The sequence below is a fragment of the Salmo trutta genome, chromosome 40 (genome assembly GCF_901001165.1).
Source record: "Salmo trutta chromosome 40, fSalTru1.1, whole genome shotgun sequence".
Classification (NCBI taxonomy): Eukaryota; Metazoa; Chordata; class Actinopteri; order Salmoniformes; family Salmonidae; genus Salmo; species Salmo trutta.
The window spans coordinates 16,268,304-16,285,531 of NC_042996.1; the positions used below are offsets into that span (position 1 = coordinate 16,268,304).

Below are 17,228 nucleotides of genomic sequence, written 5' to 3' on the forward strand. Positions count from 1 at the left end.
CCAATCTGATTTTTAAGCATTGAATTGTCTGCTTTTGTTTGCCGCCATTCCTCTGCCTCTCTTTGACAACAGGAGACACCAACTTTGCAAGGGAGCGGTGTCTGCTCATTTTGTTCTGGGCTTTAGTCTTTGGCATTCTGGGGACTTCAGTATGTTTTGAGGGTGAGGTGTTTATGGAAGGCTTTTTGGGGATGTTTATGGAGAGTTTGAGAGGAACGGTGGTAGTTGAGGATCCCTGCACATGGAGGGTTTTCACCCCAGGGCACAGGAGTGAGTTTCCACTGCCCCTCTCTCTGTCCACCAACTGGCACTGTAACTCTTTGGAGTCAGAGTTCCTGCCTTCAGTTTCAGTTGAATTTCTCCTCTTCTGTGACGTCTTGTCCCTACTTTGATTGTCCTCTCTCTCTTTCTCAGTGGAATGTCTCCTCTTCGGTGGCTTCTTGTCCCTGGATTGACAGCCCTCACGCTCTTTCGCAGTTGATGATCCCCTCTTCTTGTCTTTACATCGATTTTCATCACTCTCAGTTGAATATCTCCTCTTGTGTGAGGCATGTGGCTTCATGTCCCTGCATTGATTATCCACAGTTGCCTTCAACCCAGAGCACTTAGCGGTTTGGGATGGTGACCTTCCCCTCTCTGCTTTCCCATGGCTTTTCTTGTGCTTTTGCCTGTCAGATGACGTTGGATGAAGGGTCTTCTCCTTTTCCATTTTTTGTTGTACTTTTTTCTTTGACTTGCACGTTTTGTATTGGGTGACAAAGTCAGCAACTTCGTCATACTTTTCTACAGGTGAACCACAGTCCTCTATAGGTGAACACCAGTTGTCTGCTATGATGTTAGCTCTTACCTTAGAGGGGTTTTCAACCTTGGGAAGTGGTAATGTACTCGTCCTACAGTCTTGATCCTTCTCTTGCCATCTTTCCCTATTCTCAGAACCAGGACTGATGTTGCTTTGGGTCGTACGTTCTTGGGCTGACTCACATGGTGCTTTGGCATCAGTTTCAGGCTCTGTCATTTTAACATTAGAAGCATGAGCCTCAATCTGAGCATGTTGTTCATTATAGCTCTCCTCTGTCTCCTGATCTGAATCCTCACTTGCATCTGACCAGAAAAAAAAGTCAATGATCGGTATGACGCCTGTACATTGCTGCATTTCATCCTGTGTCTTATTGTCACTGGATTGATTGTCATCACCCTCTTCTTCAGTTGAATGTATCTGCTTCTTGTCCCTGCATTGATTGTCAACAGTCACCTTCCCCCCAGAGTCATTAGGGACCTCTGTCTCCTGATCATTTGTATCTGACATGGTAAAGCAGTGAGCGATTGTTATGCATCTTTTACCTTGCTGCAATCCTTTCTCTCTCTGACAACTGGAGCATAGGCCCATTTCAAGCCCATTGTCAGTTTCAATAATACAAGGACAGTAGCAGGATTTATCTAAGCTGCCACTTTCTATATTCTCTAGTTTGTTTGTCTGTGTCTTATCTTTGTTTTCAGAGCATGGATCAGGGGACGCGAGTTGGATGTCAGAGCCATTTTCAATCTGGCAAAACAGTCTCATGGCATCCTCAGATGTCAGGATGGTCAAATTCATTGGGGAAAGGGGTTCTGTGTCCGAGTCTGTTGTGAGGTCTATGACCTTTTTGAGGTCTACATCTGGTGCCTCTGTTTCAGCAAGCAGTTTCACAGCATCCTCTGGTGTGAGGACGGTCAAAATCATTGGGGAAAGGGTTTCCATCTCGGAGTCTGCGTTCGTTGGGGGGTCTGAGTCTGTTGCTTCTTCTACAACAGGTTGTTGTGCAGGCAATTCCACAGTCTCCATCTTGCTGTGGAAGGTGTCATCCATCTGGACACCCCCAACCACTTTGGAACTCTCCTCTGCTTTATCTGGTATGAACCATAGAGACCAAGCTCTTCCAGAATATTTGTCAATGTCATTCAGCTTCTCATTGACATTTAACCATGATGACCTGTAACCCACTTGGGAACAGGTGTCAACATGTACTGGAATGGGAAATTTCTCGACCACTTCCCCCAGTGATATACCACTGACTGCAAAGAGAACCACTGCCTTCTCTGCCCAGGCAGACACATCCTGCATGATTTTCTCATCCATTTTATTTTTTAAAGCTTCTACCAGGTTAGAGGTATCCCCTCCCAAATACCGCTCCAATATGGCCTCCAGACAACCATCCTCTGTGATTGTTAGTTGCTGCAGCGCACATAACTTGAACTGAACTTCAGCAATTGTGGACAAATCAAGAGTTCTCTCATCTGCAACATTAGAGCTACCTTCCACGATTGTCTGGGCACCATCGATGCATACAATATCAGTTGCCTGAGTGTTGGTGTGGACAAATGGTAAAAGTGATCTCTTGTCCATCTGTGTGATGACCTGAAGGACCTCATCATTGTCCTCTCCTGTAGATGCCATTGAACATGTTGCAGATGCATCTATAGGCTTATCATACTCCATAAGACTCTCAACTTGAACAATCTCATTTAGGACAGAGAGAGAACTTGCATCATCTTTAGCTCTTTCCCACAGGTTTTCCGACTGTTTTTCGCTGATGGACCAGGCCTCTAAAATCTTAAATGGCAGCTCATTGCCTGCATTCTCTGTCTCCATGGGCTCTGGGGTCCGCTGAGGACCCATTGGAGAGACGATAGCCACGGGGGGCGGAGGAGCGGTGGCAACTGCCGCCAGGGTCATGTACCTGGGGGTGGACTTAATCTCCAGCCGTATAGTGGAGTCCTCAGCACTAAACCTCTCAGGGGGCCTCGCCTGGTAGTCTTTGGTGTTTAGATGTAGTTCTGTTTTGCCTGCTTGTAAAACTTCCATCTTCTCTGTGCTGGATTGTTGGGACTGAGAGGGGTCTTGTGTTGAGTTATTCCCATTTACAGGTCCATTTTTAGATCTTAAAACACTCTGGGGCCAGTGCTGTATTTCCTTGAGTGAGATCTTATGTTTATGAGGAGGTTTTTCCTGAGGTGTCTCAGTGAGAGAAGGAGAGGGAGCATGTTGCTGTTCAGGGGTGGTAGAGGTCTGTGTGTGAGAAACCAGAGCAGCATTGCCAGGAAGATGATCTGTTTGTTGAGTTATGGCTTGGGAAGGAACACTAGGTCCTAGTATACCATGGGTGTCTGCATTTGTTACCTGGGCTGCTTTTAGGTCAACAACACCAGATTCTGTACCTCCCGTGGAAGGGAAATCCATAAAAACACACTGCTGTGCAGTCATAGTAAAGGTCTGCACAAGTGATGTAGAATCTCTCGCAGGACCTGTTGTACGTCCTGATGTTATTTCACTGTGTTCGTTGCTGACCATAGGAACAGTTGGAGTGATGTTGGCGTTCTGAATGTCTGGAGAACTGTTGGTCGTAGTTTGAAAAGGGTTGACATGCTTAGCCTGGAAGTCCAGCCTGGGAGACCTGCTGGAATGGACCCTAGAACTTCCATTAGAGCCACCCCTAGAACATCCACTAGAGCCACCCCTAGAACGTCCACTAGAGCCACCCCTGGAACGTCCACTAGAGCCACCCCTGGAACGTCCACTAGAGCCACCCCTAGAACGTGCACTAGAGCCACCCCTAGAACGTGCACTAGAGCCACCCCTAGAACGTGCACTAGAGCCACCCCTAGAACGTGCACTAGACCCACCCCTAGAACGTGCACTAGACCCACCCCTAGAACGTGCACTAGACCCATCCCTAGAACGTCCACTAGACCCACCCCTAGAACGTCCACTAGACCCACCCCTAGAACGTGCACTAGAGCCACCCCTAGAACGTGCACTAGAGCCACCCCTAAAACGTCCACTTGACCCACCCCTAGAACTTCCCTTTGAGCATTCAGTAGAATGAACCCTGGAATAGGAATTAGAATGTCCCCTTGAATGTTCATTAAAATGTCCTCTAGCATGTCCATTGGAATGGGTGGGATCTAACATCTGCCATCTGCTTTCCAAGTAATGGAGATTGTTATGATTCACTATCCGACCAACCATATAATCCCGGTCAGCTTTATGGTGATGGGTTATATCCTCATGCCCTCTTTCGACAATGAGCGGGGGAAAAAACTCATTGCTGGGGAAGTGGGGTTCATGCTTAGCCCATGTTTCTGTTCTCTCTCCACTGTGGTGTAAGGTTACATTAGGGGTTGCCTGGCCTCTCAAGGGTCCATAGAGATTTGACCAATCCCTTTGGTTCTGACTCGGAGCCATTCTGTGATGGTCCTGATGATACAGAGGCGGCGGCTGGGTCTCTTGTGCCCCATGTCCACGGAAGTCCATTGGAGAGTTTTGTCTATGGGAGTTGTAGTGGGCCCGTATGGCAGCTTCTTTCGCATGGTTCAGCCACTGGCGTTCCCTTTCCTGTTCGGTGAGGTACTGTCTTTCACCAGCAGGGGGAGCACTTCCCCACTGAGCCATACTATGGCGGCTGTATCCATCACCATAGCTCCATTCTCTTGATCTGGCATTTTCACAGGCGTTATCCATATTGTGTCACCTCTATCTGTCCCAGCACATTGAACTGGGTAGCGTTTCAAGTATAAAAAAAGAGAGAAACTATTGTGAAAACTATGCAATGGTTATCCATCAACCAAGTTATTGATTTTTCTAACATACACTGCAATATGTTTTTGATATGTGACTGCTGGTTCAGACATTATGGGCTGAAAGTTAGAGTTAGAGTGCAGCTCACAATCAACTAACACCCTCAATATAGTACCCGCTCATATAGGAGGAGCATGTGCCCCACAAATAGCATTCTGGGCAGGAGTAGAGTTCCACCTCAGGTCAGGTTGACCCTCCAGAGGAACCAGAGAGGGTGTTGTTTGGTATATAATATCGGCATTGTTGATATCCAAGGCCCTTTCTCAGGATTAAACCAAGGTACCTTGTCTCAGGCTAATCATTATTATAACGATTGACCACAAAACAACTGTCTCCAGCCTTGAAATGATGCGGAGACGCAACCTTGAAGTGAATGAATCACACTGGTTAAACGGTTAACATAACAATGGAGCCTATTCATTCTTAGCTATGTAGACAACTTCCCTAGGGCAGCGTTTCTTAAAGTATTGGTCGGGTCGCGATGTGTCAGAGTAAATGTATAATTATTATATTAATTACTGGAATTGATTTGGCCAAGTGCCTCTCCTCAGTCTGCCAGCTTTGCGAGTGGGAGGGAGATGTCTGTGCGCGTTGTGGTTTAACGGATCTTTTTTCGACCGTTTTTCGATCATTCCTCGGCAGGTGATGAGCATTCAGCCACTGTCTTGTCAGTCCCACTCGCTGTCACTCACCGCTGTTATCGAATTGACTCAAGCTACTCACAAGTGCTGGCTGAGCTCAATCGTCATGAAACGCAAATAGCGATGACTTTCTCTCTCTCTCTCTTGGTTTGAGAAATAACGAGGCGCGCCCATAATGTGCTTTGTGCGGTTGATTGCTTAGTAATTAATGACTGCCGCTAAAAATGTGTTAAAGTGACGCGCAAACACCTTGAAACGGTCATCCATGCATTTGTTTGGATATCTCCTGGAGAATGAATACCCATACGTAAATCTGATGTTTATTTTATTTTTTGCACAAATATATAACACTGTTCAACATAGATAGCATTGTTGTTCATGTCAACCATTGGATTTTTCTGAGAAAAGACCATGCATACTTGCAGAAAGCCTGCGCCGCTCCTCTTTCACATGCGGTAAACATGGATATCCCCAACCGAGATCTAGCAATCAACAACTCGCACTCTTCTTCTTCTTCTTCTGTGTGGTTTATCAGCATCCAACGTTATAGTGCATTATTGTCAAAAACACTCCTCTCTTCTGTTAAAACTTCTTCAAATGTATCTGTGGGAGCGCGCTTGGCTGGTACCAGTAGATTCAAGTTCCACGCCCCCAGAGTTTTATTCAACTGGTTGACAGTTCTCTCTATTTTAATGAAGCAAATGACAAAAAAACATAAAACCAATATTACAAGACAAATGAATCTACAGAAATACGTTATAATTTCTCTGCGGTTTTAGGTTTCTGCTATAATTTATTCTTTTTTTTTTTATTCCTGCTATAAATTGACCGTTGATCAAGCTCAAAAAAATAACCAGTTTTATTACTGAACTAATGCTTAGTGACATGGAAGAAATGACTATAGATCTGCTGCTATTTAGAAAGCATATTCAATGGTGAAATTCCATTCATTGCCGAAAACATGTCGAGTCCGGAGAACATTGTCAAAGTTATCATAGAATGAGAAATGGTCACAGAAGAAAACCGTTAAGCTTAATGACAATGTTAGACAACTGCACTGTGTGCTTTAAAGATGTTATCCAAGTTGAACTAGAACAAATCTGCATTTGAGGAAAGGTAGTATGAAATGTGGCAGTATATCATAGTTAACTTTGCCAAGAAAACCCAGCAGAAAAGAGAATACTGATTTAAACCCGATGTTCCTTGCCTATATAAGCTAAAATGGATGCGTCTGTCCAGAAAAGGTCTCCCCTGCGCAGGTCACTATTGAATAAACCTTGGGTGAATGCTTAACAGTTAGCTACAGGAGCTGATTTTTCTACAGCACTGTAACCCATCAATCACCATACTTATGATTGGGGTATGATTATGAACGCCTCTTCACACAAATTAATGGTAATACATTACTCTGCCAGTTCATTTAACATTTACATGAGCTTTAATACCGATCAGAACATTTACAAAATAAACCAGTGTTCCTTGGAAGTTGGAGGATCTAGAGAGAAAACACAGAGCAGAACAGTGCAATGCCCTTCCCACTCTCTCCCTGTTACGGGATACAGATATGTAGGAGTGAAGGGCTTAAGCGTGAGAGATTGCCTGCTCAGCAGTCCTCTCCAGCAGGAAGTGCAGTGGTCGACCTCCTGTTTTTTACTGGAGCGGAGAAAAACTTGCCTTTCCCCTTGCCCTCCTTCTAGATCACCTTCCCAACCTCTAGCTTGTTCCCACTCTTTCCCAACGTCAGCCCCCCCTTACCACCCCTACCCACTTTACTGGGTGTGTGCGAGATCATTGTGTATCAGTCCAGACCAGGGATGTCAAATATACAGCTTGCGGCCCAGATCCGGCCTGCGAGGCCCTTCAATCCATCCCGCGAGAGGTTTGAATAATGCTAAAAATAAATCAAATTAAAACATTCGGAGAGAAACTCATTTGACATTTAATATGACTGAAGCCAAATCCAAACTGTGTAGAAATGATAATGAACCTACATTTACAGTCTCTTCACTCTTTCCAGTTTGCTAACAGTCATCAAAACAAAATCTAGACAGTCAGGGAGCATAGAAAACTCCAAAAGTGATTTAAAAACAATTTCTTTGCTAATTTTGATGAAGAGGAAATAAAATACATCTGAAGTGCGATCCTCTGGACCTCAGTAGGGATCGAATGCAGCCCACGGGGAAAAATGTATTTGGCACATCTGTTCCACACCATTACTCATCAATTCCTACTAGAAATAAGAAATACAAATTGTCCAAATGGACCTTTCAACTGTGTAATATGGGTTCAAGGCCAGGGTTTAGAGGTCATTATGAGACCTGAGTGACAGGGCATTGATCAGCCTCATCCAGGAAGAGTGTTTGGAACATGTGGTCGTAGAAACCAGGGTGATGGAGGCAGGCCCGGGCGCAGTCTGGACTGAAGTTCACCTCCAGGATCTGAGGCTTCATCACACGTTCACCTGATCCAGGAACAGATCATAGAGGGTTAGATCATACACTGGATATTATTAGCAGGGGTTAATAATGGATTACATTAATGGAACTTGTATTATATAATACAACTAAAATATGAGGTTTATGAAATACAAATTAAGTGTGAGAAGTGCGATTAAGTATATGGTATGTAGTGTACAATGGTCTACACCGGTAATACTCCATAATGGTATAACTATTGATTTATAGAGGAAGTGCCATTGTAACCATCCTGGGTGGAAACTACCACTACGGGGAAACCCCCACTAAGATACATAGCTGTTTTCCTACACGCTGAGGTGTGAAACTAAACCTCTGTTGGAATCAGTATGTTATACATCACTAATCAACCATCCCATCTACCTCTGACAGATTTGAGTGCGTAATGTATGCTATTTAGCAGATACTTTTATCCAAAGCGACTTAGTCATTTTACTTTATTTAACTAGGCAAGTCAGTTAAGAACAAATTCTTATTTGAGATCGAACCCACGACCCTTGGCATTCCAAGCTACCAACTGAGCCATACAGGACCACATTTTAAGTAACAGAAGACAATCAACCAACTACACTCTCACCCTCCTAGCCTGTTGGGTCATAAATTCTGCATGCCCACTAAATGAAGTTGTAGCATCTGGGTGACCTCATCACCATAAAGCAGAACTTGGTATCCTAGGTGACCTTCCTGAGGCTGATAGCTGTAACTCAGCTATAGGCACATTCAGATGATAGCGTTTCACGTACAGTAAATTCCGGACTATAAGCCGCAACTTTTTTCCCAGCTTTGAACCTCGCGGCTTAAACAATGACGCGGCTAATATATGGATTTTTCCCGCTTTCAATTCCCCCCCCCCCCCCCAAAAAAACACATTCTGTGACGTGCTCAGTTTTTTTGGCGGCATGAAGCTTTCATTAGACCAATGAAATTGCCGAACGGATTAAGGTCAAACAACTTTTTTGTTTACTGTTTAGATTAAATCGAGCGCTCTCAAACTTCCCATCATTCTGATTACGGTAGTCATTTTGTCATCCTCATCATGGCAAAGACACGGAGAAATGCATATGATGCAGCTTTCAAGTCGAAGGCGATTGATCTGGCTGTTGGAAAAGGAAATAGAGCTGCTGCACGGGAGCTTGGTCTTAATGAGTCAATGATAAGACGTTGGAAACAGCAGCGTGAGGAATTGACTCAGTGCAAAAAGACAACTAAAGCTTATTGCAAATTATTTATTTTTTGTTACAAGCCGTGTTTCGTTAAAGCCTGTGTAAAATTAATTTGTTTCAATGTACCGGTAGGCACCTGCGGCTTATTTATGTTCAAAATAATATATATTTTTTAAATTCAGTGGGTGCGGCTTATATTCAGGTGCGCTTAATAGTCTGGAAATTACGGTACAGTAAAATGCTTACTTACAAGGCCTCATTTATCAATCACGAGTAAGCACAAATCTGTGTGGAAACCATGCGTGGGACCATTTCCACTCAAAGTGTGAGATTATCAATAAGAACGTGGACAATAACAGTTAGCCTATCTATTGTTTGAGACTGTAGCCAGTTCAAGGCCAGACTAACTGTCCTCCTGTTCCCACAGTGTATACAGTTCACCCATCCTGTGAATGTGTGAGGAACTCAGTGAGGAATGTAAAGCTGTCACGCATACACACACACTTGGAGGTACAGAAACATACACATGATCAGTACGCATTAACACAGCAAGGCCTCACCTCTGTCCCCAGTGCCCCACTTGAGCATAAGGTCTACAGCGTAGATGGCCCGGGAGGAGGGGTACGCACAGAAACCGTAGGGGGCCGGCCTGGACGAGGCTGCCTGGAAGAGCTCTGCAAATGCCTTGAACGCCTCTCTCTGATCAGGGGGTAGAGAGAAATCACAGCAGCAAGATTTGTGACCGGTTGCCACAAGGGCAACCAGTGAAGAACAAACACCATTGTAAATACAACCCATATTTATGTTTATTGATTTTTCCTTCTGTACTTTGACTATGTGCACATCGTAACACTGTATATAGACATATGTTATTGAAATGTCTATTATTTTAGAACCTTTGTGAGTGTAATGTTTACTGTTCATTTTACTTGTTTATTATACATTTCACTTTCTTTGGCAATGTTAACATGTTTCCCATGCTAATAAAGCCCTTAAATTGAAATAAACGAGGGAAGGAGGTAGAAAGGTGAGAAAGAGGCAGAGATATAAGGGAGACAGAGATAGAGGGGGGTAGAGAGAGAACAGTAACTGTATTACCTACAGTGTTGGGGGTAACACATTAAAGTTTCCAGTTTTATTAGTTGTTTGTGCAGGATACACATTGTCTACACCGTCCAACTAAATGCTTACTTGCAGGTTCCTTCTTGACAATACAACGATAAGAAACAAAAGAGTACGAACAAAGTAAATGGCAGTAGAATAGAACAAACATTTTAGCATAAGTATAATACAGGAAGGCACAATTTATGGTCCAATATTTACTCTTGTTTTGGGTAAGGGGTGATTGTGGGCAGGTGTTTGATAAAAGGTGTTAGATTACTTTTATGATTAACGGAGTAAAATAACTTTTTCAAATTGGGTAATATTATTAGTTACTCTGTCAAACAGCACGTGCGTTACTTTCAGAATCATCTCTACCGGGAGTGTTTCATTGATCCGATCTCAACTTCTTTCCTCATTTAGTTCTCTAGCGAGCGGAGAAAGGCTGTTTGGAAAAATGTCATTACCCCTGCTGTCCATATTAAATGTATAGAGGCTTCTGAGATCAATTTAATTATTACTCTCACTAATTTCAACATATATTTTCCCCATTCTTCTACGCTTGACAAGCAGTTCCCTTATTCCACCAGTTGGCACTGTGCATACGCATGGTCATGGCTGCGCATACATTTCCACACACTCAAGCTAAACATTCATATTGATAATATCCCTCTGCGTGGAAATCCCATGCATGGTTTACACATACTGTGCTCACGCACGATTGATAAAATGACACCGTCTTTAGGTCCCAGGGAATACACTTCTCCAAACAGCACACAATCTGCTGAAAGGTATTGGGGATTTTTCAGTGTGTGTGTTACGCATCTTAGAGTAAGCAGAATCCATGTGAATGTGCAAAGCTGGATCAGCACAGGCCTAACCATTCTGGGTCATGCCTGGTCTTGTGAAGGCCATTGGACATACACATTAGTTAATCATTTATAGGCACCAGAAAACATCTACCTGCATTAGGAGCATAGGTGTGAATTATTTAAGCACCATTAGACATATAAAAGCGTGTGCCGAGGCTGGGAAGACAGTTGGTCCATGGACCAGCTCGGCTTGTTACTTTGTAATAAAGTCTATTTGAATTCACAAGTTCCGGTATCTGAGAAATATTATTGAGCAAATATTTCTATGACAAAGGGGGGCCACAGGGGCCCACATCAAAGAACATCCGATTACAGTCCTCTCTCATACATATTCACTTCCACACCCATCAGGGCCATGACAATACCAGTAAGAGGACCCTACGGTGTTTCTGCCTAACACCAAAGAATGATTGGTTATCTTAGACATGCAAGGATGGGACTCCAGCTAGTTAGAATGTACAAAGATGTGTTTGTGTGACTTCCCCAAACATGCAGCAACCTTTTCTCTTCTCATACTATGACTTTATACATCAAAACATCCCAAAGGCTTAAAGCCTAATTGCACTTAAACTTAAATCACACTAAAGCAATTATTTACACTATCAGTATATATGGCTAATTAAGCATCCCATATATAGCGCAGCACTTGTAGACTAGCACAGGAAAGCAGCGCCACAGATGAGACGGGAAACTAGTGATTATGAAACCCGAGTTAGTAGTTCTGCATGCTGACACCACACACACACACACACACTGCTGCTACTGTCTATTATCTATCCTGTTGCCTACTCACTTTATCTCTACCTATATGAACATAGCTAGCTCAGTTACCTCATGCCTCTGCACATCGACTCAGTACTAGTACTCGCTGTATATAGCCACGCTATTTTAACTTGTCATTTTTATTCATTATTCACTTTATTTCTTCCTTGTGTCACTATTTATTATAGATTTTCTCTCATCTTTAACTGCATTGTTGGAAAAGGACCTATAAGTAAGAACTTTACTGTTAGTCCACACGTTGCCTATGAAGCATGTGACAAATACAATGTGATTAAGTAGCTCATCTTTGGTAGAGCGTGCGCCCGTTGCCTTGTTCTCTCTGACAGTTAACACCGGTGAGACTCAGATTTCATTTCATGAACGAAACTCGTTAGTTTCCACACAAAGTAATATTGCAAAGTAACCTTACTTTGATAAATGTAATGGATAATATATTACTTTTCCAAGTAACTAATCTCAACACTGATTACGTAACAGAGTTACAGAGTAAAGCCGAGTGTACGCTACACGATTTATCAGTCCTAGACACATTTGAGATCGGAGACAACATGCCAATGTTGTTGCCTATTTGGGGCGCACAGAGCGGGTCAAAGACGCAATGTGAGGGTTACCGATCTAGTCTTTGAGCAGTCCCAGAAGTCCCAATATTTTCAAACATGTTTGATTTTATCTGCACAAAATCTGCAATGCTCTTGTAGTGTGAGATGTGCAACGACAATTGTTGAGAACGATGATCAGCAATAGCCAATGAGAGCTCACCAGAGAAGACCCCAGTGGGATGACGTTGTTTCACATCACCCAGAATGTGTAGACTCTGGGGCAGGACTACTAATAGTATGCCTTTGTAGGAACAAAACTCATGACAATGATTACATTTCCAGTATCCGGACTGACCACTTTGAAGTATTGAGACAGAAACACATGTATAAGGGATAAAACATATGTGAGCAGAATATCTGCTGAGCTTTAGTTAAAATGGACATAGCTAGATAAACAATGAGTTAAGCATTGGACTACAGTAAAAACAATGTTAGCAGGAAAGACATGGAATTCATCACTAGACATGTAGAGACTGAAAGTCAGCAGGAAATACAGAACTAATACCGGAAACACAAGTATTATTTTCTGTATCACAGCCAGGCCCCCGCCGCCATTATAATCTAGACCGTGGCAGATGTGGGCGTTAACCAGCAAGAACTGAGACTGAAAGATGGTGGTGAAGGGGCAAGGGGAGTTATTATCCATATAGGGGGGTGACTGTTTAAAGGTGTTGTGGAAATATTGAATCAAATATTTGCACCAATACCGGAACTTGTAACTTCCGTTAGACTTTATCACAAAGTAACAGAGCCGAGAAATTCCATGGAAGAATCGACTTTCTTATCACAGAGCTCTGTCTTTATAGTTTTCCCCATTTACATGACAAAGTGTCAGATTGTTACAGCTCTGAAGTTCACAAGCAAATGTTACTCAATTCAAAATGCTGTCTAGATATTTCAACTGAATGTCTGACTGAAAACCTTTGAGGCTGCTTCGACCCACAGCTCGTTTTAGCGACGTTAAATCACATTATCGATACCACGCCGTCTCGCAAAAACAATCCTCACCACCAAGTGAAGAATCTTGTAGTGTGTGACCCCTCCCTTCTGTACCACATCGTTTAGTGTGCGCACCACTACGTTGGTAACACCCCAACAAAAATACAGGAAAGACGGTCGTTTAATGTGAGGCTCAGCGACGTTAGGATGTTGAAAGTCGTAAAGTGTTAACTCACACACACAGACAGACAAGTGAAAGATTAAAAGTGTGTGTTTACCTCAACCTCTTTCCATGGATACTGAGGATACTGCTTTTCAAACATAGGTATGAATTCATCGTAGTGAACCTGGGGCACACAGAGTATCAGATTTAGGGAATGAATTCAGGTGGTGTGTGTTTGTTGTAGCTGTGTGTATGTTTTTGTGTTGCTGCCTTTTGTGCGCGCGCGTTTTCTTTGACAAGTGTCAAAAGTGTGCGTTTCTGAGTGTGTGTGTGGATGCGTTTGTCCTTTTCAGTCGGTTGGCTTAGTCTGCTTTTGATGAATGCGGGGGTTTGCTTTGTCATCATTACCTGTTTGAGCTGGACCCCCTCTGCATAGTTCATGACAGTGAAGTGCTTCTGGTAGTCATCAAAGTGGTCCAGAGAGAAAGGCCTGTGTAGAACAGAGATGAGACCAGCATAAAGCTCCAGCCTTTATTCACAAAGCGTCTCAGAATGGCAGTGCTGATCTCAGATCAGGTTCCTCTTCTACAGAAGGCGAAACAGATCCTAGATCAGCACTCTTATTCTGGAAGTCAACACATCATAGGTGGCATTTATGGGCTGCAGCATTTGACATTCAAATTCTGCCCTCGCTTAAATCTTATGAACCCCCCCCCCCCCACGTCCTCACACATTTTAAGAGATGAGCGTCGAACTGCGGATCTATATGCAGTCTTGTGAGTGGAGCATGTGGTTAGCAAGGCAGCTGGTTTTACTTCTCAAACGTTCTAGCTAAAAACAGGAAGTACCAGTATACCAGCTTAATACGGAAGTGAGGCTACAAGACTGTTTTGCTAGTACAGACAAAAAATAAATAAATAAATCCGGGATTCATCTGATAACATTGAGGGGTTAACCACAACAATCAAGTGCATAGATGATGTCATCCCCACAGTGACTAAGAACGTATTCAAACCAAAACCTTGGATTACAGGCAACAGCTGCACTGTGCTATAGGCTAGAGCTACCGCTGACAACAGGAAACAGACGCATGCAAGAAATCCCACTATGACCTCCGACGAGACATCAAACATGCAAAAGGACAATATAGAAGGAAGGTGTTATTGGAGAAAATTCCAGTTTGTGTTATGTTTTTATAAGCTTTACTGTATGCATCTTAGAGGGTTTTACCACATGTAGAGGAAAGGTTACTAGGCTGAAAGTCATTACTTAGTCCAAAGAGTCCATTATAATGTATGTGTGTGTGTCATGGTCAGTGGACTAGAGAAAGGGTTACCTGGTTGAAAGTCATTGCTTTATCCCAAGAGGCCATTAGATCTGTGCTTGGGAGCCATTGACCAACATTAGGAGTGTGTGTCCAAACTATTTTGGCATTAACACTGTGCTTTCGCCACCAATATAGTTGATGCTTGGAAACTAAGGCCAGGAAGAGGGGTAATCAGATATTGTCAAGGTTACGCCACCAATATAATCTAAACACGGACCAACAAGGGGAGCAGATTAAGATGGGCGTAAACATAATGGAAGGGGACAAAGATAATGGTGGTGAGAAGCCAAGGGGTATAGATCATTTACATAAGACGGAATGGCTATGAATATGATGCAAAGATGAAACTGTATAAAAGAAATGTCCCGAGACTGGAAAATCAGTTGCTCTGCAGACCAGCTCGGCTCTATCGCTTTTGTAATAAAGTCCATCTTGATTCCACAAACTCGGAGATGCTTTGCTTTTTTGAAGGAAACTTGAGGACAATTTTCCACAACAGCGGCAGGGCATGCAGACTATAACAGATTACAAAAGGAAACCCAGCCATGAGCTGCCCAGCAATGCAGAACTCCCAAACGAGCTAAATGCCTTTTATGCTCGCTTAGAAGAATATAACACTGTGCCTTGCATGAAAGCCCCTGCTTTTCCAGATGACTATGTCATCTCGCTCTTTGTGGCCGATGTGAGCAAAACGTTTAAACAGGTTAACAATCAGACGGAATATTAGGGTGCATTCTCAAAGCATGCCCAAACCAGCTGGCCGGTGTCACAGACATTTTCAATCTTTCCTCGCCCCAGTCTGTAATACCAACATGTTTCAAGCTGACCACCATTGTCCCTGTTCCCAAGGTAACCTGCCTAAATGACTATTTCCCTGTAGCACTCAGATCTGTAATTATGATGTGCCTTGAAAAGGCTGGTCATGACAAACAACACCATCATCATCCCATACACCCTAGACACATTCCAATTCCCATACCGCCCCAACAGATCCACCTGGACAAGAGGGGAAATAACAATGTGAGAATGCTGTTCATAGACTACATCTCAGCGTTCAACATAGTCCCCTTCAAGCTAGGGACCCTGGGACTGAACTCCTCCCTCTGCAACTGGACCCAGGACTTACTGACGGGTCGGCCCCAGGTGGTGAGGGTAGGCAACAAACTAACATGGTCAAAGCACACTATGACAGTCGTGAAGAGGGCACGACAAAACCTATTCCCCCTCAGGAAACTGAAAAGATTTGTCATAGATCCTCAAAAAGTTATACAGCTGCACCATCGAGAGCATCTTGACTGGCTGGATCACCGCTTGGTATGGCAATTGCACCGCCCTTGACCACAAAGCACTACAAAGGGAGGTGTGGACAGCCCATTACATCACTGGAGCCAAGCTTCCTGCCATCCAGGACCTCTATATCAGGCGGTGTAATTGCCAGACTCCTGCCACCCAAGCCATTGAGTGTTCACTCTGCTACCGTCCGGAAAACGATACCAGAGAAAAATGTGTGCACTCTTTTCATTATTATTATTATTTATATTATTATCATCATCATCTATCCTGATGCCTAGTCACTTTACCCTGCCTTCATGTACATATCTACCTCAAATACCTTATTATTATCTATCCTGATACCTAGTCACTTTACCCTGCCTTCATGTACATATCTACCTCAAATACCTTATTATTATCTATCCTGATGCCTAGTCACTTTACCCTGCCTTCATGTACATATCTACCTCAAATACCTTATTATTATCTATCCTGATACCTAGTCACTTTACCCTGCCTTCATGTACATATCTACCTCAAATACCATATTATTATCTATCCTGATGCCTAGTCACTTTACCCTGCCTTCATGTACATATCTACCTCAAATACCTTATTATTATCTATCCTGATACCTAGTCACTTTACCCTGCCTTCATGTATATATCTACCTCAAATACCTTATTGTTATCTATCCTGATGTCTAATCACTTTACCCTGCCTTCATGTACATATCAACCTCAAATACCTTATTATTATCTATCCTGATACCTAGACACTTTACCCTGCCTTCATGTACATATCTACCTCAAATACCTTATTATCTATCCTGATGACTAGTCACTTTACCCTGCCTTCATGTACATATCTACCTCAAATACCTTATTATTATCTATCCTGATGCCTAGTCACTTTACCCTGCCTTCATGTACATATCTACCTCAAATACCTTATTATTATCTATCCTGATGCCTAGTCCTTTTACCCTGCCTTCATGTACATATCTACCTCAAATACCTTATTATTATCTATCCTGATGCCTAGTCACTTTACCCTGCCTTCATGTACATATCTACCTCAAATACCTTATTATTATCTATCCTGATGCCTAGTCAGTACCATTGACCTGGTACTGGGACTTCCTGTATGCATTTCCATCTGTGTGCATATTTTATTTTGCATTCTTTTTTTCTCTTTTTCGACTCTGCATCGTTGGGAAAGGTTCGTAAATGAACATTTCACTGTAAAGTCGACACCAGTTGTATTCGGCGCATGTGAC

The 17,228-nt window shown here is 43.1% G+C and overlaps 1 protein-coding gene across 1 annotated transcript in view; it reads right to left on the reverse strand.

Moving 5' to 3' along the window:
- Window positions 1-1,020: 1,020 nt before the first annotated feature.
- The window catches only part of ttll12 (tubulin tyrosine ligase-like family, member 12), a 33,200-nt gene continuing 16,992 nt past the window's right edge, over window positions 1,021-17,228 (reverse strand). Inside the window, exons 11-15 of the mRNA XM_029742360.1 lie at window positions 13,759-13,840; window positions 13,466-13,534; window positions 9,454-9,592; window positions 5,676-7,717; window positions 1,021-4,532 (exon numbers count right to left, since the gene is read on the reverse strand). Of these exons, the coding sequence (XP_029598220.1) occupies window positions 7,566-7,717; window positions 9,454-9,592; window positions 13,466-13,534; window positions 13,759-13,840 (442 nt within the window). The 3' untranslated portion in view covers window positions 1,021-4,532; window positions 5,676-7,565. The remainder of the gene's footprint in view (window positions 4,533-5,675; window positions 7,718-9,453; window positions 9,593-13,465; window positions 13,535-13,758; window positions 13,841-17,228) is intronic.